This window comes from Syngnathus typhle, linkage group LG1 (genome assembly GCF_033458585.1).
Source record: "Syngnathus typhle isolate RoL2023-S1 ecotype Sweden linkage group LG1, RoL_Styp_1.0, whole genome shotgun sequence".
Classification (NCBI taxonomy): domain Eukaryota; kingdom Metazoa; phylum Chordata; class Actinopteri; order Syngnathiformes; family Syngnathidae; genus Syngnathus; species Syngnathus typhle.
The window spans coordinates 15332079-15360049 of NC_083738.1; the positions used below are offsets into that span (position 1 = coordinate 15332079).

A 27971-nucleotide genomic window follows, 5' to 3' on the forward strand; every position below is an offset into this window, starting at 1 on the left:
GGGAGGCTGTCGGCGGCAGGTATCAAAGGCAGCTAATATTCAGAGGGCTAAAGTTAAAGTGCACTGTGAAAGCCAGAATGGCTCTCATCTGAGAGGAGAAGATTAAAATCAGTGGGACATCACAGCGAGGCAATATGAAGCCGGAATTAGAGCAAATCTCTCTCCCCCTCCCTGAAACACACACACACACACACGCACAAACACACACCCCCCACACACACACAATACATATGCACGTATTGTCTGACAATAAAGAAAAGACTTGGCATTGATAATTAAGAGCCGGAGCCCCATTCATATGTGATATATACGTATACATATGTGAGATTTTATATATAAAAGAGCAGGCTTGAGAACTGACCGTTGAGTTAGTCACAGTGGGCCAAACAGAGACAAATGAACATCAGGCTGTTTTGTGTTTTATTGAGACTAATGTCTACTGCCTGCGCCAGCAATTAATGGCCTCTCGTCCAAAATGAGGAAAATGCCACCATTTGGACTCTTTTGTTTGTTAAAATGAGATAAAAACCTATCAAGGCAGCTTGAAATAACAACGGGCATTTACGGACTCTGTGATTTACTAGTTGGAGTCGAGGTCTTGAGCCATCAAAATAATTGAGCAAAGTGAATCTGGGCTATCCTTCAGCAACAATGGGAGACACACGGAACGAGCATGTGGAAAAACGCCAATTGTGGTCCTGTTTGCTGTTAAACAATGAGGTGAACGGAAAGTGGCCATTTCTCTTGACTGGAAGCTGCCCCGGCCTTCAAACGGATATCAGCATGTCAAAAGAGCTTGGAGTCGCCAAGATGAGAATCTGGACCTTATTTTCTATAATATTACTGCAATCAAACATAGGCAGTATATCCAAACTTTTCCTAAAACCTTTGTCACCATTGACTTACGGGTGGGGTGGTGCATATCCCAACCGAATTTGGGTGAAATTTACTTATGGACGATTTAAAGTCTGAGCACACATGTGTTGAGAGTGCGGGAGGTATCAAAAGTGTGTTTACTACAATTACCACAATGAACTGCAACAAAGGACAAAAGATAAAATGTGTTACATGAGAAGGTAGAGGTCCTGTTGTGCTCTCGAGATAAAAAGCCACTCAATGTTTGTGACTAAAAGTTTGACAGGATCAATACTACAATTTAAGTGACAATCAGTGTTGCAATGTGTGTCCACACAGGTTGAAGGTTTGGTGTCAGGGTTTTCCAAAACTATCTTGATCGTATGATTATGTTGGAATGTATGTAACCGGTAATAAATAACCTAGGTAGATTAGTTTTATGCTTATGTTGGTGTGTAACCAGTAATAAATAACTTAGCTTGTCCCATCCTACACAATGTCGTAAAACATCCCCTGCTCTGCTAATCTAGAGGTCAAGGGCTTTAACTTGTCTATTCTGTCCACTGTCACCCCCACCCTTTTTCTCTTAATAAAGATGCTCTTGTGGGAAGCGAGAGTCAGACTTCATTCGACCATCGCTGTAAGCACAGCGACGAGTGAACTCTCCGCCTGCAGGTGTCTAAAACGACTAACTTGTCTCAGAGTGGTTCTTGCAAAATAAGTTAGAGTGAGCACCACTCTAACATTTGCCTTGTAGGTTTCTTTCTTCTTTTTTACACCCCCCAGAGTGTGAGGTTACAGAGCGTCATGTGGGGTTCATACATCGCTTGAGTGTGTGGCCCTGATGTTAACAGAGTTATTAGGAGACTTATTAGGTAAGGTTCGACGGGCAGCTAAACCCCCCCGCACCACCACCACCGATTTCATCATTACCACCATCTTGGCTGGGTCATTACTGGGGATGTGCTGCCCTATAGCAGGGGTGTGAATGTGATGTGAATCACTGGGGAGTTCAACTCCAGTTGCAAAACTAGATTTGCATTTTTAAATTACAAACTCTGCTGATTGTTTGAGTTCTAAAGGGAGCCTGTTTAAGCCGGAAACTGTGAGGAGCAAACAACTTGCTTGCTTGTGCTAATTGTTGCCATTTTCATGTTGTTCAAACATGAATTACTGCTTTAGCACCATCAAAAATTTACGTTGTGTTTTTTTCACAATGTATTTATAACCTGCAACTATCATCACTTCCTAGTTCAATTTCAATGGCAGCCTGTTTAGGTAGCAAACAAGTCAGGCCTAAATTAACTGTGCTCACTATTGAACGTTTCCAAGTCGTGCAATCTATCACTGACTTCAGCTTCACGATGTAGCAACTATGCAGCATAACCTTGTTCATTCTAAATGTTTGATCACATTTGCTGTTAGCGATAAAAAATTAAGGCATTTATCATAGCCGCCCCTAATAGATGTAAGAGGCTAATTGTCAGAATGTGGGCTGTAAACTAAAGAGACATAAAACTGCCAGTTCCCAAGCACAACAATGAATGAACTACATGAGGCTGTCTGCGAACCCAGCTGTTTAGTGTCTGGAGAATTTACAGCTACGTGGGAGCGGATTAATGATGTTTGCGAGAAGAAGGGAACAATATAGACAGTCTGGTGGCACTGTGTGGGTGTGGCTTAATGATAAGAAGAAATACCCGCGCTCAGCAAGGAAAGGCAAGACAGCAACAATTTGACAAAGAAATCTGTGACAGCGGTTAAAGATGAGCTTATTTACACAAGAATGGTTTGCAACGGGTCGCCTAAAAGTCCGGCAAAACCAAAGCAAGTATTTCAAACAGATGACAAGGACAGTCTCATCTCCTACATGAATTATGCATCATTGTAGGTGAAGGGAGGAAAGGATGAAATCACCTCACAACATCAACGAGCCCCCGTAATGAAGGCTTAAAGTCTGATGGGATGTATTTATGGCTACAACCTTACCGGCATCCCTAAAAGCTTGCATGTAATCAATACTCATTATTGTCAAAGAGGCATAATGAATACACGAGGCATAATGCGGGGGATTTCGGTTTCAATCTGTCACACCATTGTATGTATAAGCAAGCCTTGTCCATCTGCAGTTGATGTGCGGCAAGTCAGGCAATGGAGGACACATTTCGAGGGCTGCAGAGTTTACCAGCATCCATCTTATTCCAAATTGAAGTGCAAAAGTTCCAGCTGAATGGATTGCCTTTCAAATGCAGCGGGCCATAGCAACACACGTTCAATCGTGGAGTGAATCTGATTTGATCCCAAGAGCCGCACAAAAGGCAAAACCAACTGATGGATAAAGCGAAGCCAAGTCAGAGAGGAGGAGAAGGAGGGGGGAGTCAATGAAGAAGAAAAGTGTTGAGAAGGAAAGCAATTGTGGCGAGGAAGAAAAGAAGCAAAAAAATTGAGTGCAAAAGCAACAGTAAAAAACTCTTTTAATCGGACACGGCCAGGTTGTTCTAAAAGGAACATTTCATGTATTGTACAATATTGAAAAGATGAGCGCATGTAGAGATGAGTGGGTGCGATAATGTAGCGTGAGCCGGCGGTCGGAATATTTTGATCTCAGAGCATTTGATGGTGTCTAGGTGCAAAAAAATGAATACAGCTGAATAACACAGAATAAACCCAGAATAAAAAAATGACTGCAATGGAAAGTCTCTAGAAAAAGAAGTACCATATTTTCCGGACTATAGGTCGCACCGGAGTACAAGTCGCACCAGCCATAAAATGCACAATAAAGAAGGAAAAGACATATATAAGTCACACTGGAGTACAAGTCGCACTTTTGGGGGAAATGTATCTGATAAAATCCAACACCAAGAACAGACATGCAATCTTGAAAGGCAATTTAAATAAAAATAGAATAGAGGCAACAACAGGCTGAATAATTGCACGGAATGCTAACGTTACATGACACATAAACAACAAACCGAAAACGTGCTTGATATGTTATTAAGAGTTATTCTGATAACTATAGCGTAAATAACGTGCTAACAAGTTTACCAAACCATCCATGTCACGCCAAATCACTAAATCCAATAAAATCTCCATCTTCCGGTCACTTTTAAACAACTCCGCTAACTCTGGAAGTAGAAGATGCAGCGCTTTCTCTTCTACTTCGCTTACGTCAGACTCATTATCACAATTATCAACACAGGCCTAGAGCGCCCTCTTGCAGTTTAGTGTGAAAATAATGTGAAATGATATAATAATGTGTTAATAATTTCACATATAAATTGCTCCAGAGTATAAATCGCACCCCTGGCCAAGCTATGAGAAATAGTTGTGACTTCTGGTCTGGAAAATACAGTAGTGTTCGCCTAATGGCATGGAATCTAAAGGTCAGCTGGGATAGGCTCCAGCTCCCTGTGATTCTAAACAGGCTAAGATGTTGACAAAAGGGATGGAATGACATTTGACGATAACTAACTGCAACATTGGCTAATTGGGATTAATGTGAAATACAAATAACCAGATTTTTTTCCACAATTGGTTTTGACATTTTGGAACGGAAAATGCAGAATTTTGATATTTTAGTTAAGCAAACAATTATGCAAATTTTGAAAAAGGGTTGCTTTGTCATTTTAGAGACTTTTACTCACAATAAGGATCAGGATTTTTAGGATTGACACTGTGTTCTTTTTATTCCTTTGTGTTGTAACCCTTACAAATGTGGCTTCAACGATGCTTTTTGCACTATTAACGGAGGGCGACTCTGCTGGGAATGCATTTCCACCTGCTTGCCTCATTCTTTGTAATACACAAGAACACACACCGACTGGGCATGAACACCTCCCTCCAAGATCACACGCATTTTTTTCTTTTTTTAAACATGAATTGTTTATCCTTTTGAAAAATAGGATGTAACAGCAAAGTGTGCTTTTTACTGTTGGATCAGCAGAAACACTATGCTTCCAAGAGGCTGAGGTTACAATGGGAACCTTGTGTGTCAAGCATTGTGACAAATTTTCAGCATTTTTCCACACAAAGCCACCCTGGCTGGCTCCACCGCCTCTCGATTGGGCTCCATATCAAACATTTAACAGCATTTTTCATTCATGAGAAAATCATGTTCTGTTTTAACAATCCCGGCATAAGAGCTGATGCAGGGAAGTTGCTGCAGGGGTAATTGATAGGGATCCAGCAAAGGTAACTCCCAGGGGAAATGCTGGATCGGAAATGCTTACCCTGCCAGCGGGAATATGGTCTATCTATGGAGCGTTTTTTAAGCCCTATGGGGAAGACGAGAATTTAAGGTCATTTAAAGCTAAATTAAAACAATGTTTTAATGTCGAGCTGTAGTGTGAGAGCTGAAATTATTCCTTCGTTCATACACACACATACACATGGTGAAAATGTGAGGCACGAACAAGAACCAAATAAGTGCATAGACATTTGTCGATTTACAGCACAGGAGGAACATGCAAACTCCACAAGAGTGCCTGAACTGAGAAAACCTCTCGGTTGCTACTAACAGCTACACTGCTGTGCTTACAAAAATATATATATATATATATATATATTGTTTTATCCAGGATACAAATAAATACTGCACTGCATGCATGCCACACATATTGTTTGGATTCTTATGAGTGGGAAACATTTTAACAATTCAAAAATGTTGAGAACCTCCTTTTTTGGGTGTGTTACGTACTTGTACTTTGTACCGTTGATTTGTTTCCCTCTGGTTGTTTTTCTATTCATACCCAAAATATGACACAACACTGTCCGTAGTTTTTGGTACCCCAATGCTATTAATTCTAATTAATGTGATAAGACGTCCTGTCCGTGGAACAGTGGACAAGCTCTATACCCTCGGCAGGATCTTCGAGGGTGCATGGGTGTTCACTCAACCAGTTCACATGTGTCTTGTGGACTTGGAGAAGGCATTCGACCGTGTCCCTCGAGACGTTCTGTGGAGGGTGCTTCGGGAGTATGGGGTGCCGAACCAACTGATAAGGGCGGTTCGGTCCCTGTATCACCGCTGCCAGTGTTTGGTCCGCATTCCCGGCAGTAAGTCGGATTCGTTCCCAGTGAGGCTGCCCTTTGTCACCGATTCTGTTCATAACTTTTATAGACAGAATTTCAAGGCGCAGCTGAGGTGTTGAGGGTGTCCGGTTTGGGGACCTCAGCATTGCATCTCTGCTTTTTGCAGACGATGTGATGCTGTTGGCTTCTTCAAGCTGTGATCTCTAGCTCTCACTGGAGCGGTTCGCAGCCGAGTGTGAAGCGGTCGGGATGAGGATCAGCACCTCCAAATCTGAGTCCATGGTCCTCAGTCGGAAAAGGGTGGAATGCCCTCTCCGGATCGGGGATGAGATGCCGCCTCAAGTGAAGGAGTTCAAGTATCTTGGGGTCTTGTTCACAAGCGAGGGCAGGATGGAGCGTGAGATCAACAGGCGGATCGGTGCAGCGTCGGCTGTAATGCGGACTATGTACCGGTGAGAAGCTCGGTCATCCGGGAGAGATTCGGAGTAGAGCCGCTGCTCCTCCACGTTGAGAGGAGCCAGATGAGGTGGCTCGGCCATCTCACCAGGATGACTCCTGGACACCTCCCTGGGGAGCTGTTCTGGGCATGTCCCACCGGCAGGCAACCCCGTGTACGACCTATGACGAGCTCGAGAGACTATGTCTCTCAGCTGGCCTGGGAACGCCTTGGGATCCCCCGGGGTGAGCTGGATTTAGTGGCTGGGGAGAAGGGTCCCTTCTAAAGCTGCGGGCCCCGCGACCCGACCCTGAAAAACCGGAAGAAGATGGATGGATGGATGGATGAATGGATGGATGGTTCATTTGCTCGTTGACACGTATCCAGGTGTGAGCATGTTGTCATCACAACGGAAATATGCTCATTTGGAACTGCACAGTTTATTCCTCAAAATTTGAATATGTGTGTTCACACCCGACCAAAGAAACTGCAGTTTCTTGAAACTGACTAACGCAGAGGCATGAGTGTGAAACCATACTGAGAAAATCAGTGTGCATTGTTGAAGGTTTCACTTTAACTATTTCTATGACGGATTATTATTATTATCATTATTTTTTATTTATGACCATATTGACAAATGTCATATTGACATATGAACCTGCAGAATCATGACTTCAGATGATCGTATCCCAATGGTGTGTTATCACTGTTCACTCGCTGTGAGAAATAAAGATGGCAGATTTGCGAAACCGTTTGGCCACACAAATTACCTTGTTTGGCAGTGCAGCTGCAAAGACTGTGACATAATTGTTCAAAATACGTAATAGGGAATGAATAAAATTGAACGGATTAAAAAATATCCCCCAAACAAAAGTATGTCTGTTTATAACTTCATTACAGTGAAAAGTTACAACTGATCAGTTTACTTGTTGGTTGCATTGTAAGGTTTTTTTTTGTCTTAAATTGTAAGCAAAAATTTGAGTAAGAGCAATACCTATTGAGAGAGTGACATTCACCGCAAACAGCAATTTGGTTTAACAATTATTGAAAAAAAGAGGCCAAGTGGCTGCATTAAGCAGTTCATGGCCAGTTGCAGTTTAATTTAAGAGCAAATGTAGAAAATAGCATATATAAGTTGTCTATTCAACCAAAAGCATAACAACTTTTTTCACAAACGGTGAGCAAGCTTAATGCTAACACAAACACAAATTACTGGTGATGAAATAGCATCGGCTGAACACAAGCGGTAACAACACAGGCAAGCAGAGCATACAACAATACTGATATATATACATATATATATACTGACATATATCCGTTATCTTCTGTAAAAAAAAACAACTTATTATTGCAGTTTCTTAAAGGTATATGCGTAATGTGGTGCCTTGGTGGCCAAGAATGCCCATTAATTATTATGATTGAGAAAATGTTTAAATCTTTATATGCTATTGAATGATGCTGTTATTGCATGTTTTTGTACAATATGAAGTTGTAGGGTACTATTTTTGCTATTAAAAGCATCTTACAAACACAGTCAAAGAATCTGATCTCCACGGTAAACCGAGGTCCCTGTTTGTAAGACGAACAAACTGCAACAGTGTGAGAAGCAAATGCAAAGAGATATCCACAGGTCTACAGTCAAGTCATTTTAGGAAATAATGTTTCTGACAGAAAACCTACAGTGAAATATGACTGGTGGTCTTGTCCCTGCCACTTTATTAAGTCTCGCGTCAGCCTACTCACTTTTCATCTGTATTATGTCAGGAAATCACCCTGCGGGCATTGAAGCAAAATGTCTATTGATTTAAGAGATATACAGAAAGAAAGATTGATCAGCTTTGTGTGAAAACCTGGAGGCAGGAAGAAAGCTGGTGGTGTCCAAACTGGCATTGGATGTGTGGTAAGGGCTGAAGTATTGGGTATAGTTATGTCCACATAGCCTGACAGAGCTCACATTTGACTGCTCAGCACTTGACAGGGTTTAAAATTCTCCCTCAACTGCTGACAGAATTAGTCGGGTGAAATACACAGACATTGTCGAAGAGGGGATGACACACATCACATCACCATGTGGGCGAAGTGCTTCCAAATACACAATTTCAAACACAAACGACAACTGTAGTCTGTACAGTTTTTAGTTATTCATTATAAAGTTAGGAAGCCCTGGTGAAACAAACTGGCCAGGGCTAGAGACATCCCAGACCTTACCCTTGCCTAAAATAAATAAAAGAAAAAAAGACATCTTGAATGAAGAAATGCTTTGCTGGACTATAACAGGCGGGGAGCAAATCAAGCATAGCTCCTCTCAGGTCAAACAATGCTTTGGTGCGCCTACACAAAATGAGACTCAGAGCAAATACATTGTGCAATTGCATTGAGAGAAAACCTATGTGAAGTCCCTGCAGCAGGAGGACTGCACTCCTTAATTGGCACAAAGCTAAGAATTAAGGGACTCAAGAATCAAGGACAAAGTGTGACTGTTGAAATTAACATTTCAGGAAAAAAAGTGTCATGGGATAAAAGTGGCTTGGCATCTTTAGGCAAAGATGCTTGATGAAGTGCGGAAGCAAGCGGGTTGTTATATGAGCGGGCGAGAAGTGAAAAGTGAGACGACGCCTCCTTCCTTACCTTTGCTCTGTGACGAGAAGCAGTGGGAGAGCTGAGAAAACAGGTCGAGATTCTCAAACTTCTCCTCTTTCACTTTGATCCAGATGCAATTCTCCGCCATTTCCTGCGGCACTATCTGCAGTAACGCAAGGATTCCATTGTCAGCCCGATCGGAAAGCACATAAAGTGCCACTAAAAAAAGTTCTCTCTGGATATTGTGTGTGTTTTCTAGATGTGCGCACAAACACACACACACACGCACACAGACTGTTATGAAAATGTGTGTATATATATATACATTAGGGGTGTAACGATTCATCGATACACATCGATTAATCGATATAATGCTCTACGATTTATTGGCATCGATGCTAAACGTAAACATCGATTTATATCGCCGTGTTTGACCTCGGACATTAGACGCGACTTTATTTTGAAATCCAGTTCATTGTTGCTTGCTTCCTCTTTCCGGGAGCAGGGAGCAGTGCGCGGCGTTGTTGTGTTGTGAGCAGAGCAGGCACGTGAAAGGGGAGTCGAAAACTAGTACGCGGCTCCTGGGCTGGTGCTATGGCTAGTGTCCAAAAAGACGAGGAAATTTGCTCCCCTTTGGGCTTCAAGTCATTTGTTTGGAAGCACTTTGGAATCCAAAGAAAAGATGGCTCAACGGACAAAACACGTGCAGTTTGTAAATCCTGCCATGCGATGATCAAATATTCAGGGACCACAAATCTCGCCGCACATTTAAAGAAAAAACACGTCATCAAAGTTCAGTGTTAAAATAAGCACTTTGTATACTACAATACTCTTGTAATTTCCTAAATAAAGAGTTTGCAGTACCTTGTTGATTTTGCGTATGAATTGTTATAAATCAGGATATTGTTCTATATTTTTTATTTAAAAAAATGTATATATCGATCGTAGAGCACTATATCGTGATATATCGTGAATGAATCGCAGCAGGCTTTAAGATATCGGCAAATATCGTATCGTAGTTCTTTGTATCGATATGATATCGTATCGTGACAAAACCCGCAATTTACACCCCTAATATACACACATATATATATATATATATATATATATATATATATATATATATATATATATATATATATATATATATATATGTATACCACGAAATTGTACTTAAATAACAGTGTTAACATAAGCTGTTATAAAATGTATTCAAATTTTGCCACCTAAAATATGAATTGTGTCAATTGAATTAGCGGTACTAATCTAGCCTTAGTATCATGTGGGGGAAAAAAAAAAAATCACAAAAATAACAGATAGTTATAGATAGATTTGATAGTCCACTTTTGAGTAAAATAAGAAGTAAATAATTGAAACTTTTTGTTTAGTGAAATAAATTAAATCATTTTTGTCACCCAAAATTGTGCAGAAATAATACAATAGTAATTGGATATGAAGTTCATATCGCACCTCATGAAATGCATGGATACCTCAAAAGCAGTGCCTTCCTACTAATAACAAGCATTATTTGTCTTGATAGAATTTCCCCTTTTGTTGAAATGTGTTCCTGAAGTAAGACTAAGACAAGAAAAATAAATCAATATCATACCGGAACAAAAACAAGTACAGTCCCCTTGTTTCAAGGTATTTTATCTTGCTGATGTTTATGTTTTTTCGGTGTATGTGGTCCTGATACGTTTGCCCAAAGGGTGCATATCACTATGAAACTATTTTTGAAAATACGGTGTTACAATATTGATGAAAATAGAAGCTTGTGAGAAAAACAAAAAATGCCTAAAAGGCAGTAACCTTACTACTGTGAAATCTTTAACTAGAAAACCATAGAAAAATATAAATTAGTTTTTATGGCATCTGTGAAACTTTGAAGCATCACAAATGAGTTTTGAGCTTTAAAATGACCATTTAACATTGCACTCATAACTATTCTATCGTTTAGTCACATCGATTTGCAGTAATGATTATAATGATGATTATCACAGGATTCTGCTTGTAGCGACTTTATATGTCACATATATGGATTATCTGTATCCGCTTCGACCCGAAATACAATTCTAGCTTTAATTGCATTTCCCAGACTTACACTATTTTTTTTCGCACCCCCAATTACTTTTGACTGGTGAGGCAGTGCCACAACATCGCCACACACTGGGAAGCGTACTGAAATTATATGGAGAAAAAAGAGTACTATTAAACCAATTTCTGATGTCAGCAGCTATGTCACTTTAACTACTGTATCTACTAATAGGCCATACGATAGTACGGTATATACTTGGAGCTATGGTTTTGTAATGACATGGAACTTACTTTCCAAAGTCGATTGATTTGATTTGTGCTCTGGAAGGACAAACTGTGGATGGAACTGTTATGAATAACTACAAACAACTTTGCACAACTAATTCACCATTTGTCGCAGGCAGCCGTGCACTTCCATTCTATGAGGCAGGAGATTATTTTGCCTGTCAAAACAATAGATTGTTTGTCCTCGGGTGCTTATGGATTTCATTTGCATTATCAAACCACTCTTCTTGCAAATCAAAGGTATCTTTTAATGCTACAAATACTGAAACATGATGCGTGTGTGTGTGTGTGTGCGTGCGCGTGCGTGTGTGTCTGTATACAATATATATATATAGTTGTATATATACAGACACATATATATATATCCATATATATACCTTATATATATAAGGTTCAAGGGGGCCGAATACTTTCGCAAGGCACTGTATATATATACACACACATATATATATATATATATATACGGGGAGGAAACAATCGGATAAACTTAAGAAGAGGAAACTAGTTATGGGTAGGGGAGGTCATGAGCTTGGGAGAAGAGGTAAGTTTTTAGACGGGACTTAAATATGGGGAGTCAACAAGGGAGAAGGCAGTGAGAGAGGGAAAGGGCGGGCGCTCAGGAAGGGGGGGCAAGAGGGCAGGAGAGGTGGGGGAGAGAGTTATTGATGGTGTCGGTCAGAGAACTGTTGATTTGGGCGATTTTGTTGTTAAAGTTGACAAGGAAGGAGTTACAGAGGGCGGGTGAGGAGGGTGGCTTGGTGACCGGTGGCTGGAGCAATTTGTTGAGGGTGGAGAACAGTATGCGGGGGTTTCGGTTGGTGTTATTAATGAGAGATGAGAAATAAGCAGATTTGGCAGCAAGAAGAGCATCACGATAGGAGGAGATGTGTTGTTTAAAGGTTTCGGCATGGACGGTGAGGCAGGTTCTTTTGTAGAGGCATTCGAGTTGACGGCCAGTTTGTTTCATGGTGCGGAGTTCCGGTGTGTACCAAGGGGCAGAGTTAGTGAATGTAACAGAGGAAGTTTTCCAGGGGGCTAGGGAATCAAGGGAGTCAGAAAGGAAGTTGTTGAGCGTGGTGGCAAGGTCATCAGGGGAGGAAGAAGTGGGGTCGGAGGGAAGAGCAGAGGATAAGAGCTGGCAAAGCGTGATTGGGTTTACAGTCTTGATGTTGCGGTAGGAGATGGTGCGCTTTGTGGATTTATGAGGCAAGGGTAGAGGGGCGGAGAAGAGGATGCAGAGATGATCTGACAGTGGAAAGGTGAGAGGACGGGGGTTGGATGTGAGTGGAAACGAGGAGCATACTTTATCCAGGGTGTGGCCTTTGGTGTGGGTGGGGAAGTTGATGTGCTGGGTGAGATGAAAGCAGTCCAGAACGGAGATGAAGTTATATATATATATATATGTATATATATATATATACCGTATTTTCCGCACTATTAGGCGCACCGGATTATAAGGCGCACCTTCAATGAACGGCCCATTTTAAAACTTTGTCCATATATAAGGCGCACCGGATTATAAGGCGCATAAAATAAAAGCTATACTGCAACAAACTGAGGTTGACTAGGGTTGCGGTATGCATCCACTACCCAATAACCAACGAGCCCTCTGTAAACAATCGCGTTTCTCAAACGATCTCTTATAAAATGATCGGAACTGACTAAAGTTCGATCTAACGCATTGGTACTACTTACCTATGTTTCCCTTCCATATCGATCCGTAGATTTACTCGAAACATTAACGGAGCAGCCTATTTTGACAGGAAATAGCCTGGTGCGTATAGCAGCTATCGTTATAGCATTAGCCATCCGCAAATTCCCATGAGCCTCAGCAAAGTGTAAACATATCGCGTTTCTCAAACAATCTCCTATAAAATGATCGGAACTGACTAAAGTTTGATCTAACGCATTGGTACTACTTACATACATACCTATGTTTCCCTTCCATATCGATCCGTAGATTTACTCAAAACATTAACAGAGCAGCCTATTTTGACATGAAATAGCCTGGTGCGTATAGCAGCTATCGTTATAGCATTAGCCATCCGCAAATTCCCATGAGCCTCAGCTCGCAATCTCCCATGAGCCTCGGCAAAGTGTAAACAAACGAAATTACTAAAGTTCGATCTAACACATTGGTACTGCTTACCTATGTTTCCCTTCCATATCAATCCGTAAATTTATTCGAAACATTAACGGAGCAGCTTATTTTGAAATGAAATAGCCTCGCGGGTACAACAGCTATTCGGTGACGCCCCCTGACTACAGTTGCCGTAATGTTAGGAAGCGATGCGACCTTGTAATTTACTAGTCGTACTAAAACGTACTGAAACATTTTGGCAGAGCACTGTGTACAACCAGTATGGATCAACAAAATCATCAATTGATCCATATATAAGGCGCTCTGCATTATAAGGCGCACTGTGTTTTTTTAGTAAAATGTAAGTTTTTAGGTGCGCCTAATAGTGCGGAAAATACGATATATATACACACATGTATACATATATACACACACTTGAAGGCCCTGCAGCGCATACTGAACACGGCTGGTAAGATTATTGGTGCTTCACTCCCCTCCTTGAAGGACATTTACACCTCCCATCTCACCCGCAAGGCGACCACGATTGTGAGTGATGTGAGTCACCCCGCTCACTCTTTGTTTGATCTTCTGCCCTATGGGAAGAGGTACAGGAGCCTGCGCTCCCGCACCACCAGACTCACCAACAGCTTCATACTCCAGGCTGTTAGGATCCTGAACTCACTCCCCCTTTCTGTGTAGCGTCCTGTACTTTGCGCTATGCTTACTGTCTGCTGTATGCACACTGGCTCAGTTTTGCTCCTCTTATTCATTGGGTTATTTGTTTATTATTTATTCATTACTCATTATTTATTTATTATTTGTGCCTTCTTGTTTTTATTTTGTGTCGTCTACTTGTACTATATCTCGTCACCGTGGGATAGAGGAAACGTAATTTTGGTTTCTTTGTGTGTCTTGACATATGAAGGGATTGACAATAAAGCTTACTTTGACTTTGACTTCGACATATATAGTACATATATACGTGTGTGTGTGTGTGTGCGTGTGCGTGTGTGAAGCTTTACACAAATAAGACTTGATAATTTTCTATTGCTCTGACACGATAAAAGAACTAGCCTCTTGTTAGAGTATGTATAAGAATCCAAAATACATTTGCATATATGACTTTTTAAAAAGGTCACCTGAAGTGTAATATAATCTGAAGAAATAGTGGGTTACAGAATGTGACACTGGCCTAAAGTTAAAAATCTTGAGGTGGCTTCAGAGTAAGGCACATAGAAAAAGAAAGTACATTCACATTTATCAAATACTTAGGGTGTATTCAGATTTGAAAAGTCGTTTAGTCGCTTGTTTGGTCTGGGCCGTTCCCATTAAGACTGTACATTTTGCAAGTGAAGTGTACTTTGTAAACACACCCACGCTTGTGACGATCTGTGCTCCCAGACAGCAATGACCAGGGCGGCACACAGAGCACAGACCCGCAAATGGAGGAAAACATGTGAGTCCTACGTGCTGCACTCCTGCTCTGCATATTTGTGCTGTTGGTTCGGATCTATGCAGGTTGTATTCACACCTGGAGCGAACCACACCAGTTTGTTTGGAAGCGAACCGAGACCACTTTTTCCGTTTCTTTAATCCGCACCAGGATTCGTTTGCGTGTATTCACACCTGCACAAAAGGTCCGGACCAGCGTTACAATCGAACCCTGGTCTGATTAAAGTGGACCAAACAGTCAGGTCTAAATACACCCTTAGTCTCCCTTTTGGTATTTAATGTTTTATTATGTAAGATGACGACAGAAGATGTCTACGTAGGCCTGTTAAATGACTATCACAACTCTTAACTTTCCTCTTTGTCATCGCTTGTACCTGTCTTTGGTGTGGTGGTAAAAGGAAAGTAGTCGAAGAAATGATAAAACAAAGTTGAGGAGTGATTCGGCTTCTAATATTCTCAATCTAAGGTGCAGTGAGTTTTGTCTGAGCATACCTTATTCCAGTTGACTCTCTTCATCACGGACTCAGGCTTGTAAAGCTTCTTGGGCTGAAGTCCATATGGCAGTTTGAGGACAGGAATTGAAGGAGGCGGAGGAGGTGCGCCCGGGCCCCCAAAAAAAGGTGGAGGCGGTGGAGGCCCACACCCGGGTGGCGGCGGTGGAGGTCCCCCGCCTGGAGGAGGCGGCGGCGGGGGCGGTGGACCGCTGGCATGGCCGGGAGGAGGAGGTGGCGGTGGTGGTGGAGGACAGCCACCTGGGGGAGGCGGTGGAGGAGGTGGAGGAGCGGGTGCCACAGCACCTCCCGGTTGCGGTGGCAGAGGTGGTGCTCCGGGCGCAGCTGGACCAGCTGCAATCTGCAAAGAGACTTGGATGGAGTTTTTTGCTTTTTATTTTGTTTTTTCATTTGAATCAAGAGGCCAAAGACGTTAGTGTTACCAGCTGGGAGGCTTTATTGTGTTACCAAAAAGATTTAAAGACTTACATCTTTGTTATATATTAGGGGTGTAATGATTCATCGATACACATCGATTAATCGATATAATGCTCTACGATTTATTGGCATCGATGCTAAACGTAAACATCGATTTATATCGCCGTGTTTGACCTCAGACATTAGACGCGACTTTATTTTGAAATCCAGTTCATTGTTGCTTGCTTCCTCTTTCCGGGAAGTGCGCGGCGTTGTTGTGTTGTGAGCAGAGCAGGCACGTGAAAGGGGAGTCGACAACTAGTACGCGGCTCCTGGGCTGGTAGGTAGGTAGGTAGGTAGGTAGGTAGGTAGGTAGGTAGGTAGGTAGGTAGGTAGGTAGGTAGGTAGGTAGGTAGGTAGGTAGGTAGGTAGGTAGGTGGATGGATGGACAGATGGACAGATGGACAGATGGACAGATGGACAGATGGACAGATGGACAGATGGAGAGATGGAGAGATGGATAGATGGATAGATGGATAGATGGATAGATGGATAGATGGATAGATGGATAGATGGATAGATGGATAGATAGATAGATAGATAGATAGATAGATAGATAGATAGATAGATAGATAGATAGATAGATAGATAGATAGATAGATAGATAGATAGATAGATAGATAGATAGATAGATAGATAGATAGATAGATAGATAGATAGATAGATAGATAGATAGATAGATAGATAGATAGATAGATAGATAGATAGATAGATAGATAGATAGATAGATAGATAGAGATTTAAGCAAATTTGGCAATTAAGGTCACCCAAACACGGGCACGGTGTGTACGAGATTCTCATCTTATTAGGTATGTGCATTGCCCAACCCAGTCACACTTATGAGCACCCTCCAAAGTCACTTTACCTAGAATGTGATTGGCATCTCTTTCAATGATGTTGTGATTCATTACATAATGACTGATTGTTTATCAGGGCTAAAATTAGAGCTCCTCACTGTGACAATACAGATGTGACAATTATGTGTCTGTCAATCTCAAAGCCTCTGGGGCCCATTTCCTCTTTCAGTGCTGATATAAGCAAATGGAAGGAAATGAACTGCTAAATTAAGAGTGTGCTTGGTTTCCGTATTGATGATGGGCTTATATAAAAATGATCTGGATTCATACTGAAGACTCAATGAGGGGGTCAGCGTGGCCGGTAATTAACTCTGAATGCTATGTGATTAAATACTACGTCACAATCTCATCTCTCACACACACCCACGCACACACACCTTCTGTCACTCTCGCTTTCTCTAATGATCATGGCACTATTCAAGGTTTTCCTCAAATGTGTGATTTGAAGATGATGGTTGGATGAATTGTGAGGTGGTTAAAGGGCCATACATGCAACAAGGACACCCACCTTGGCTTCAGAGTCCCTGATGAGTCTCTGGGTTTCTTTGAGCTTGTCACTTTCAATAGTTAACTGCAGATGCCAAATATACACACAGACACACACACACACACGCGCGCACACACACGAACATACACACACATTGTAGCCAAATCACAAAAATTGGGGAGCTAACCGAGACACACATGGGAAGGAGGGTTAGCGACACGACTAGAGTGCGATACACATACGACACATACAGTACATGGAGCAGACAAGTATTAAAGTTGCAGGCAAAGTCAAAGAGGACACGGTGTCGGATTACACAGGACCGGTGCATCACGCATCCCCCTTTTTCCCCTCAATGAGCTTGTTTGATGTGCAAGAGACAGAGTGTAGCGTGCCTTTACACCTCAAAACCAAACATAATACATCAGGTCATCTACAGTATCTTCAAAGGAAAATTTCCATGTAAAAGCAGAACGTGTGCTCCTTCAAAACACCTCTTCTGTTTGGTTTTTGGTTCTCGTTTTGGTATTGTGAAATACATTTCAATGTTCTTAGATGTGTGACAGTCATTTCTGTATGTGAGTCATTTTGTTTGAAGCTGAGACAATGCTGAGACGTTGTTTACAAACATGAGTGCCTGATCCATGGAGGAGTCAATCATCTTTAATCATTGTGTCGTAAAGACCATAAAAGTGTTTACATTGTTGTTCCGCTTTCATGTAAGGCTCTCCACCACTCTTTGGATTGGTCACCTTTTTTTTAAAATCTCTCTGTCTCTGAACTTTAAGCTTCTCTGTTTTCCTGGAAATCATCTAGCTTTTCTGTCTCTGAGTACAAGTTCCGCATTGGTCCTTCCTACTTCATGTTTGCCTGTTCCCATACCTGTCTGGTGGTTCCCTCCCCCCCTCTGGAATTTTCACATTGGACACATACAGTCATTCCCAAAGACTACAATTGATCTGGTGTCACGTTCTACTCTTACAAAGTTATACTATATCTATATAATTTTGATGGGTCGACCAAATATACCGATCCTGTGTCTGTATATTAAACACAGAGCAATGATTAAAATTAAGAAAATGACATCACGAAACCAAATTTGCATTTTACACCGAACCAAGCATAAGCAAGGTATTGCTGTAACAGTGTGCACTTTCCCATAGGAATGCAGCTTACCACAAACTGATAATTTGCTGAAGTCAGTAATAATGTCTAGTGTGATTTAGAAAACAGTGGTCTCAAAACAACGGCTTTTAACGCAACAGGAGACGTTAACCGTGAAACTGCACACCCGCGTCCAGGCAAAACAATTGACGTAGACGTGACATACTACGCAGACGTATTTTACAGTATTTTACACTACTTGGATTTCAATACAACCAAAAGTTTACCATGTTTGGTTACGGCCGTTACCGGAATGCAATAGTCATTTTAATGGAAATGTTTGGAAGATTACTCCATACATATTTTAATGGGTGAGGTTTTACCAGATCCTTCTGTTTAGTTAAATTTGCATGATGAATGTGTTAAAAAAAAAAAGGGCAAATTCTAGCCTGGGTCGGGGGGGTTGACCACTGCAGACCGCCATCTACTCCCGGGGGCCGATTGAGGTCAGCTTCAAGTCTGTCAGCTTGTTAAAAGCTATTAATGGGACGATGCAGAGTTCCGCTGCGTACCACTGTACTGCTACATTATTCATCATATCTCCAGCCCGATTGCAGTGAATATGCTACGAGCAAAAGGATTGGGGAAGGGCGGATGATTCCCCACTTGTTGTGATTCCCATCTCCTTTTGTTGATGTTTACAGGCAGTGGCATTACTCCACTCAATTGGGGGATAATCAAAAAGGCACATCAAACAGGCTTCTTGTTACAATGCCAAAGTTCCTGGTAGAGCAGCGCTCATTAAATGTGCCTGGTTGTGGCAAACAAGGTGAGCGGAAGCGACTTGGGCATGCATGTGTTTTAATATCTGACAAGCTGTCTCTTCGGATGAAAGGTTAGCGTTCCCTTCCATTTCATTCTTAAAAAATAATGACAAAAAAAACACATGCCTGTGACGGCAGGGAGGCTTTGATGGTAAGCGTTAAACGCGGGATCTAAAGAGTCTTCGCTCGCTAAGTCAATGGTTTTAGCGGCGCTCTGTCGAACGCGGATGAAGGCGGCAAAATACACTCACAATTATCAGAGAGGCTGTTGTCGTGTTCACCACTTGAGATAGGATTGGAGAGGTACACGCGACTAACTCACACAAGATCAAAAACCGCACTTGGTTGGCTGTTACTGCCGTTGCACAATTAAATCACACGAATATGGGTATTTATGGACCTTGGGGAAGACTTTCCGCAAATTTTATTTCATTGTTTGTGTTTATGGAGATTATACACAGATAGCAATCAGGTGTGTTGATATAGGGATACACCTAAAACAGGCTGGATAGGGTATCTTGGGGACTGGACTTGGCCACCCGTTTTAAGATATCAATATGGGCTGTTTGTTATTTTGATATGCGTGCTAGGGCTTGATTCTTTACCTCCATTAAGTCTCACACAAATTACTGGCAAAACTTTAGCGAGACTGTAAATATTATATTTAGATAATAGATAAATTCACCAACTTTAAGCAGAAAATTAGCATTTTTTTGCTTCTAAAGGAGAGATATACCTTTGTTGTACAAGATGACATTTGAAACAAATAGGGGAAGAGACGAGACACTAAACTGCGGTGATATCATTAAAAGGAGCAGGCAGTAATCAGGAAGGGAGGAAGTGATGCGCAAGTTTGGGTCTGACGGTGCCGTTGGTGTGCAGCCATGATTTCATCTTGCTTGCTCCATCAAAATTGGCTTACATTATAACCCATTACTGCTCTTTCCTCTCAAGACGCTGCTAAAATGTTTGCAATTGGGTTAAAATAGGAAAGTAGTTTTCTATGCTGAGAATTGGAGGTTTTGCTCAGGAAGAACTGTTTTCGGAGGCGGTAAAAAAGAAATGCAATCCACTTCCAAGATAATAAAATTACATTGGAAAAGCTTAGATGCCGAGCCTCAGCCACATTAAGACCTCCAACTTAAGGAGATTGACCCTTTATTAAATCAAATGTTGGCATACCCACTTAGAGAACATCTGTGAGAGGTGCGAAAAGCTCTCCAAAGATTGAGATGTTGAGTGCAAAAATAACCGCAGGTTGTTTTTGGGCGGATTTACCTGAGACTCCAGGGCCTGGATCTTTCCTTCCAACTCTTTGATTTTCTCCTCTTTCTTTTGAGACTCAGCCTGGGCTTCCTGCCGTGCGCTGAACTCCTCGTCAAACTGCAAGAACGAGGACACAAATATGTCAACGTGTGCACACTGATGAAAACAAGGCGGCGGAGGCTGGAGAGCGGCGGGGCGTCTCCAGAGAGCAGCCTCGGGGCACATCAACAGACGCCAAAAAAAACAAGGCGTTGTATTCGCGGTCTTCATCACCCGGGAGTCCTGTTGTCCTTTATCTTTGTTTCAGGGCTGGTTTTCATACATGTTGATGGATTTAACCTTTGCACAAAACCAAGACATGTCAGCGCAATGACTTCACAGACCCAGCAGGGTGCACGCACTGGGCTACTAAGACGCTAAGCCTAAGAAAAAAAGATATAGAAACATAGCCGGAAGCGCCTCCGTGTCACAATGGCACGCTTTAAAAATTCATTCTAATTGTATGCATTAACTTTTGACCTCACTTAGCATCAATTCATATTGCATTGCAAGAAGCATGAGGGGAAAAAAACAAGAGCAGTTAGCATCAAAAGGTAAATTGTGCATCTGTCAATTTTCATTGGCTTTTTGTATGTCTGATTTGTATTTTAAATGCAACACTTTGTATGGAGCTACTGGTTATTTTGAAAGTGCACTATAAATAAAGTTGAGTTGAGTGCATTTTTTAAATATAATTGATCTTAACAGAATTTTTGGTGTTGAAATTAAAACAACTTGGAAGTGGACCAGCAAATGAAACAAATTGCAGTCTATTTCTACTGCTTCAGCAATGAAATGCGTATTAAGAAGGTCTCTCTCAGAGCAAAGATGCATCAAAACACCTGCACAAAACTTAAGTGCAGCCCGGTACTGTGCACAAATCAGAACCTCGCCATTGATTCTTGTACCGCTGATACGGATCATGTAGCGTCGCAGCCAGGTATTGATTAAAGCATGGAAAATCGATAGCTTGTCTGGGAGCAATGCGGAAGAAAAGACTTTCCTGATAGGACTCGGCCAAGCAAGGGGCCTGTTGAAGTGATTAATGCCTCACCTTTTTGGAGTACTCGGCAGCTTTCTGCTCGCTCTCTTCAACTTTGGATTTGTCTACACACTGATCTGCAAGAAACCAAATAAACACACACACACATCAATATATTACACGCACCTTTCCATGCATTGTTACCTGCCCTTGCCTCTGCCAAAGAAGTTTTTTTTTTTTAACTGACATTTATTTGTTTCTGAGGATTAAGCAAAAACTCCTTAATTCATACCTGAATTTAGTTTGCGTACTGATATGACAGTATGAGCCCCATTTTGATTTATAATGTATCCAACTGGACATCTAGTACGTTTTCCCTCATAATGTGAATTCCAGAAAGTTAAATTATTGGTTTTATTGTGATGTAGTGGCAGACGGACAAAGAGATGACAGCTCAAAAGTCAAAATTCCAGAATAGATTAAATATTTTGGGGCCTTTCGTTAGCTGGGTAAGTGACTAGGTAACCATAACAGAGCTTGTCATCTCTTCTGCACATGCGAGTGACACTTGGGGGGCTGCACGTGAACATTAATTATTCCCCTCAATGTACGTGACTGCGTGTGTGCGTGTGCGCGTGTGTGTGTTTGGGGGAATGTGTCCGTGTCTCCAAGCATGCATATCTTCCTTTAGCAAAAGATCAAAATACTGGACATTAATTATCATGTATTTATGTATTTTCTTTTCATTTGTCGTTATTATTTTTATTTCTTGTTAAATTGCATATCTTACTGAGAAATAGCTATTATTAGGGAAGAAGCAGACCAAACAACAAAACAAAATCCTGAAAGAAAAAAAAGCTGAAAAAAAAAAAGCTGAAAAAAGAATGAAGACACCTCGTGGTCCATGTGTCTTTTGTGTGGGTCATTGCAAACTTTCTTGCAGTCGGTCATAATTCTGCAACGTGAGCAAGGATGTTTACTTGGAGTTAAAACTTTTAATGATTCTTATTTTTGACTGACTCAGAACTATTATGGATCAGTATGAACAAAACTCGTTCTGCATAATAAAATATTTAAAAATAGATCAGTGATTCTCTGCCCTAATATAAAGAAATCTATTTTACATGTTGCAATCTAAATTGACAATAACGATTGCATTGAAAAAATAAAGAACGGTTACATTTGCAAAATAATCTCAGACTTTTTTTTAAAGTTGTACAGGTGACAATGACAAATAAAAATCTATCCCATTCTAAAGATAAAACGATCATCTAGGAGGGACATAGTTGTTTTTCTCAACACAATTTTTAGCTGCTTAGTCTAAAACAATGCTTTTCTAGTTTCATGATTATACTACAATTTGTGAGCATGGATTGAGTTTTTTCCCTTTTGGAATTTTAATAGACTGCGCATAAAAATGGTCATCAATAGTTCTTTGTGTAGATTGTATTCTATTGGAAATTTTAAAAGTTTCCCCACTAAGAAGGAAAATTTACCAATCAAATGGGTGAAGTCCACATCTAATCGGCGACTGTAGCCAAAGTCGGGGTCCATACCACTTCGATGCAAGACCACCTGCGAGATGCATTCTTCAATCACCTTGTAGTACTGAGGCCTGGCAGGTCACAAATAATAAAGCAGAACAATTACAAAGGATATGATGGACACAAACTCGACACGACTAATTAAGTGTAAATTAGTCCCTCATCTGAAATAGAGGTCACAAAATGCCAAGTTGGGGGGGGGGGGTGCAAAATGGAGAAAATAGCAGAGTGTCTTGTTAAATTTGATCACTTGTTTCACTCCCGTCTTGAAATGAGCAGATAATGGGCACACCCGCGACCGAGCGAATGCTCGTGTGTCCATTTCAAGGTGACAGCCAGCCCTCACGTGTAATTTGCAATCATCTTGGTCAATTACAGCAACCATAAAAAGAGATGTGTAAATCTAATCAGTGTAATGTGCGTAATTGAAAGCACAATGAACAGAAAAACATGTCAGCTAGTTAGAAGTTAGCTCGGTTATACAGCCGTGTGGTTGTGTGTATGAGATGCAGGAACGGGCCGGCAAACGTGACCTTTTGGCGGTGAAACTATCTACTTTAATTGCTTGTGACATTTAGCAAATAGATTGCCATTTAAGATGAGTTCCTAACTGAGGAATAATGATTTTCTAAGCTTGGCTTTAACCCCTAGTTCATTTAAAAAATCATGGGGCGAAAATATATATATATATGTATATACAGTGGGGCAAAAAAGTATATAGTCAGCCACTGATTGTGCAAGTTCTTCCACTTCCAAGATGAGAGATGGCTGTAATTTACATCATAGGTACACTTCAACTATGAGAGACAAAATAATAAAAACAAAATCAGGAAATTCACATGGTCTGATTTTTAAGGAATTTATTTGCAAATTATGGTGGAAAATAAGTATTTGGTCAATAACAAAAGTTATTATTAATACTTTGTTATAGACCCTTTGTTGGAAATGACAGAGGCAAAATAGAACTTGTTGGTCACAACTCAACTCGTCATGTTTGGAGGAGAAAGAATGCAGAGTTGCATCCAAAGAACACATACCTACTGTGAAGCATGGGGGTGGAATCATCATGTTTTGGGGCTGATTCTCTGCAAGGGGACCAGGACGACTGATCCGTGTAAAGGAAAGAATGAATGGGGCCATTTATCGTGAGATTTTGAGTGAAAACCTCCTTCCATCAGCAAAAGCATTGAAGATGAAACGTGGCTGGGTCTTTCAGCATGACAATGATCCCAAACACACCGCCCGGACAAAAAAGGAGTGGCTTTGTGAGAAGCATTTCTAGGTCTTGGAGTGGCCTAGCCAGTCTCCAGATCACAACCCCATAGAAAATCTTTAGAGGGAGTTGAAAGTCCGTGTTGCCCAACGACAGCCACAAAACATCATTGCTCTAGAGGAGATCTGCATTGAGGAATGGGCCAAAATACCAGCAACGGTGTGTCAAACTCTTGTGAAGAAAACGTTTGACCTCTATCATTGCCAATAAAGGATATATAACAAAGTATTGATATGACCTTTTGTTATTGACCACATACGGTTTTTCCACCATCATTTGCAGATAAAATCTTTAAAAAGCAGACAATGTGATTCTCTGGATTTCTTTTATTTATTTTGTCTCTCATAGTTAAAGTGTACCTATGATGGAAATTACAAGCATCATGTTTTAAGTGGGAGAACTTGCACAATTGGTGGCTGACAATTATTTTTTGCCCAACTGTGTGTGTGTGTGCATGTGTGCGTGTATGTGTGCGTGCGTGAGATATATATATATATGTATATATATATATATATATGTATATGTATATATATGTGGACCCAAGCTGAGAAAAAAAATACTCTTATGAAAACAAAGAGTCTGAGGCAAAGTAAAGGAGAAATGAGAATAAACATTTAGACGCTTTCATTTTTTTAATGCATGGAATGCCATTCTTTAAAGCTTGAGCTGGCAGCTTCGCCCACTCGTGATTGGATGAAACTCGCGAGCGTCGCCTCGCTTGGCTTAAAGTGCAGTGCTGCTCATCTTACAACTGTCACCCATGTACCCTGCGTTTTTATCTCAATAAGCTGCCCTATTTTACCACCGCCCCGCATCTTTCACCACAGCCAGACGGCCGCAGTGACGGCAAGAGTGACCCAGAACTGTCAGGGCTCAACACGGTGGGCTCCAAAAAAGCCAACATATGTCCCGCTGCATCACTCCCCACCTCTTCCTTTTTTTGACTCTGGCACCTCCGGTTCTTCCAATCGCTGCCGAGCACTATCCCAGTCACTTGATTCAGCTCTGCTCCACATAGCCAATGTAATCCCCATATCGGCGTGCTCCAAAAGAGCACATCTGCTCTATACTTACAGGGAGGGTTTGATGTGCTCCCATTCATTAGGTTTGCACTGAGAGATTAATTATCAAAAATAAACCAAGTCCCCGAGGGAAGAGCAACAACTGAGAGCAATGACATGGCTCTTGAATGTTTTTGGGCCAATTTAGAATATGCCCAGTTTCATATACTACATACATTAGAACTGTTAACATTGCAATTGCATTTACTCAGATAATCAACTCTAATTGACACCCTCTCTCAAATAATCCTTCAACATACAGTATAAATGTCACACCTAGAAATTTCTTTCTTTCTTTCTGTTTTCTGCAACACTGCAGAACATTGTCTAAAGACACCGTTTAGACAATGGACAGTCTATACAAAAAAAATGCATCACCTCCAGCAAAAACTAAAAAATTATCTGACTTTTACAGTGGAGTGAATTTTAAAATGAAAATCTGTTGTAGGCAGGTTGAACATGAGTAATATCCAGAAAAATAAATCATGAATTAATTAAACATGGATTCAACCATCGTCAGTAGTAGAAATAGTCACAGTGGGAGGAGTAGTAGCAGTAATAGTATGAATAGTTGATTATATGACATGATATATCGTATTGTACTATCCATTCATCCATTTTCTGTACCGCTTGTCCCAGCCTATCCCAGCGGTCATAGGGCAGTAGGCGAGGGACACCCTGAACTGATTGCCAGCACCTAGGGGCAATTTAAAGTGCTCAATCAACCTACTATGCTTGTTTTTGGAACGTGGGAGGAAACTGGAGAACCCGAAGGAAACCCACGCAGGAGAACATGCAAACTCCAAACAGGGAGGGCAGGAGGTGGAATTGAACCTGTACCCTCTGAAGTGTGAGGCGGATATGCAAACCAGTGCATCACCATGCCATTATATTATTTTACATTGTGTTGTGTTATGTTGTATTGTATTATTTTACCATGAATATGTAAGCATTTGTTCAAACAATGGTGCGGAAACATTATTAAATTAAGTCGAATTAGGATGAAACCTGGTTGATGTCACATTCAATAGATTATTTCATGTCGAAATAATACATATCAATTCATGTTTCTTTGCTGGGCGAGTGGAGCAGAATTTGACAATTGTGCCACTTGCAATGCCAACCACCCTGAGGGCAGTAGATGGCAGGTTAGCCCATCTGCATCCCAGTTTTGAGGTTGTGGATTCAAATCCACGCTCTAGCTTTCCTGTGTGGAGTTAGCATCTTCTCCTTGTACATAGGTTGGTTTTATCTGCGTATAGTCAGAAAAAGCAACATTGGTGTCTGTTTTATCAACAAAAGTAACATGAATTAAATCTCACTCATCATAATGGAAACAAATGACTTTTTTTTTTTATAAAATATGAAATATATCTTAGTTTAGAGCAGTTCTCTCGAAGATCCTCACTGACTCAATTGACTTCTTATTGCCCATTTGGAAAGAGGTACATGGCCACTAAATCTGAGGAGGAAGTGGCTGCAGCTTTTTAATGTGAATCCCTTTCCCTTGTTTCCTCCTTATAGATGAGCGATGCATTATTTATAACTCCAAGGGTAGACCAACTTGTCTATGATAAATTCATCTCTCTCCTCTGATCATAGCCAACGTTCTTTATACAAGTCTGCTGTCTGCAAAAAAGTCCTGACTCATCATCGAATTCATCAGTGTCATTCGTGCTTGTCCGGTGACAATTTCTCTCCAAAGGTGGAAGTTAAAAAGTAACACTATTGAGCAGTATTTAAAAATGTTATGCTGTAAAGATCCATCACATTTTTAGAGTACAACGTCCAGATTTGTCAGTGAGTGAGTGAGTGAGTGAGTGAGTGAGTGAGTGAGTGAGTGAGTGAGTGAGTGAGTGAGTGAGTGAGTGAGTGAGTGAGTGAGTGAGTGAGTGAGTGAGTGAGTGAGGGAGGGAGGGAGTGAGTGAGTGAGTGAGCGAGCGAGCGAGCGAGCGAGCGAGTTATAAAAAAAACCACTAGCTGGACTAAATAGCTTGCAATGGAAAGTGCAGCATGTTCTTCAAATAGTGACAGGCAGCATTTGTTTTTGTCCTTTTTTTTTTTAAGTGAGGTCTTATAGATGAGGAGTTTTGTTGATGTGTAAGTATTACTTTGATGCTGCATGTGAGAGATATAGTTAGAGTTCTTATGTGAGCTGAAAAATTAATTGATTAATTAACAATTTATCAAATTTGATTTAATTATTCCAGGGGGTATCTCAGAATAGCTCACTGAAAACGTAGTGTCTTTCTAGATCAGTTATTTGCTTCTTAGAATGGGCATCAAGTAAATTTGAGGCAGAGATCACCAAAAAAAAAAAATTGTCTACTTGAGGTGAGGCATTTATTTGCGTGGACATCGAACAGGGAAATTAACTGAGGTATGGCATCTGTTAGAAAAGAGGCTATTTGAGGACACATAATATATTAGCAGTCATTATAGAAGCAAGTGCCTATTTAAGGTTAGGTGTTTTATTTAAGTGGGTGATAATCTAACCAAAGCATCTATTTTTCAGTGTTTAACTTACCTGATGTAGTAGTCGTTCCGGATGAGCAGGAGGTGCTGCAGAATGGACAGGAAGTAGGCCTCGGAGCCCGTGTCTTTCACCATGTTGGATAAGAGATGATACACCTCGTTCATGTCAGTGGAGGGGGTAAAGTTAAAGGAAACAATCAGCCTCATCAGGCTCAATTCATGTATTCCTAACACCTTATTCCAACCATAACCATTCAAATGCACAGTTTGATACATTCTTGTTTTCTTTTCACACCTCCGCATCCTGACAGGCATCATAGGGTGAAAGCAAACACAGA

The 27971-nt window shown here is 41.1% G+C and overlaps 1 protein-coding gene across 10 annotated transcripts in view; it reads right to left on the minus strand.

Moving 5' to 3' along the window:
- diaph2 (diaphanous-related formin 2) overlaps window positions 1-27971 on the minus strand; it is a 314194-nt gene that overhangs the window by 176183 nt on the left and 110040 nt on the right. For 9 of the 10 annotated variants that reach the window (XR_009713933.1, XM_061273960.1, XM_061274039.1 and 6 more), the window contains 7 exons: window positions 27686-27802; window positions 22777-22895; window positions 21353-21417; window positions 20272-20376; window positions 17087-17149; window positions 15246-15605; window positions 8951-9065 (listed from right to left, as the gene is read on the minus strand). Coding sequence is in view for 9 of the 10 variants with exons in the window: in XM_061273960.1 (XP_061129944.1) it covers window positions 8951-9065; window positions 15246-15605; window positions 17087-17149; window positions 20272-20376; window positions 21353-21417; window positions 22777-22895; window positions 27686-27802 (944 nt within the window). In the remaining variant the exon portion in view is untranslated. The remainder of the gene's footprint in view (window positions 1-8950; window positions 9066-15245; window positions 15606-17086; window positions 17150-20271; window positions 20377-21352; window positions 21418-22776; window positions 22896-27685; window positions 27803-27971) is intronic. The other variant, XM_061274540.1, reaches the window with a different exon arrangement.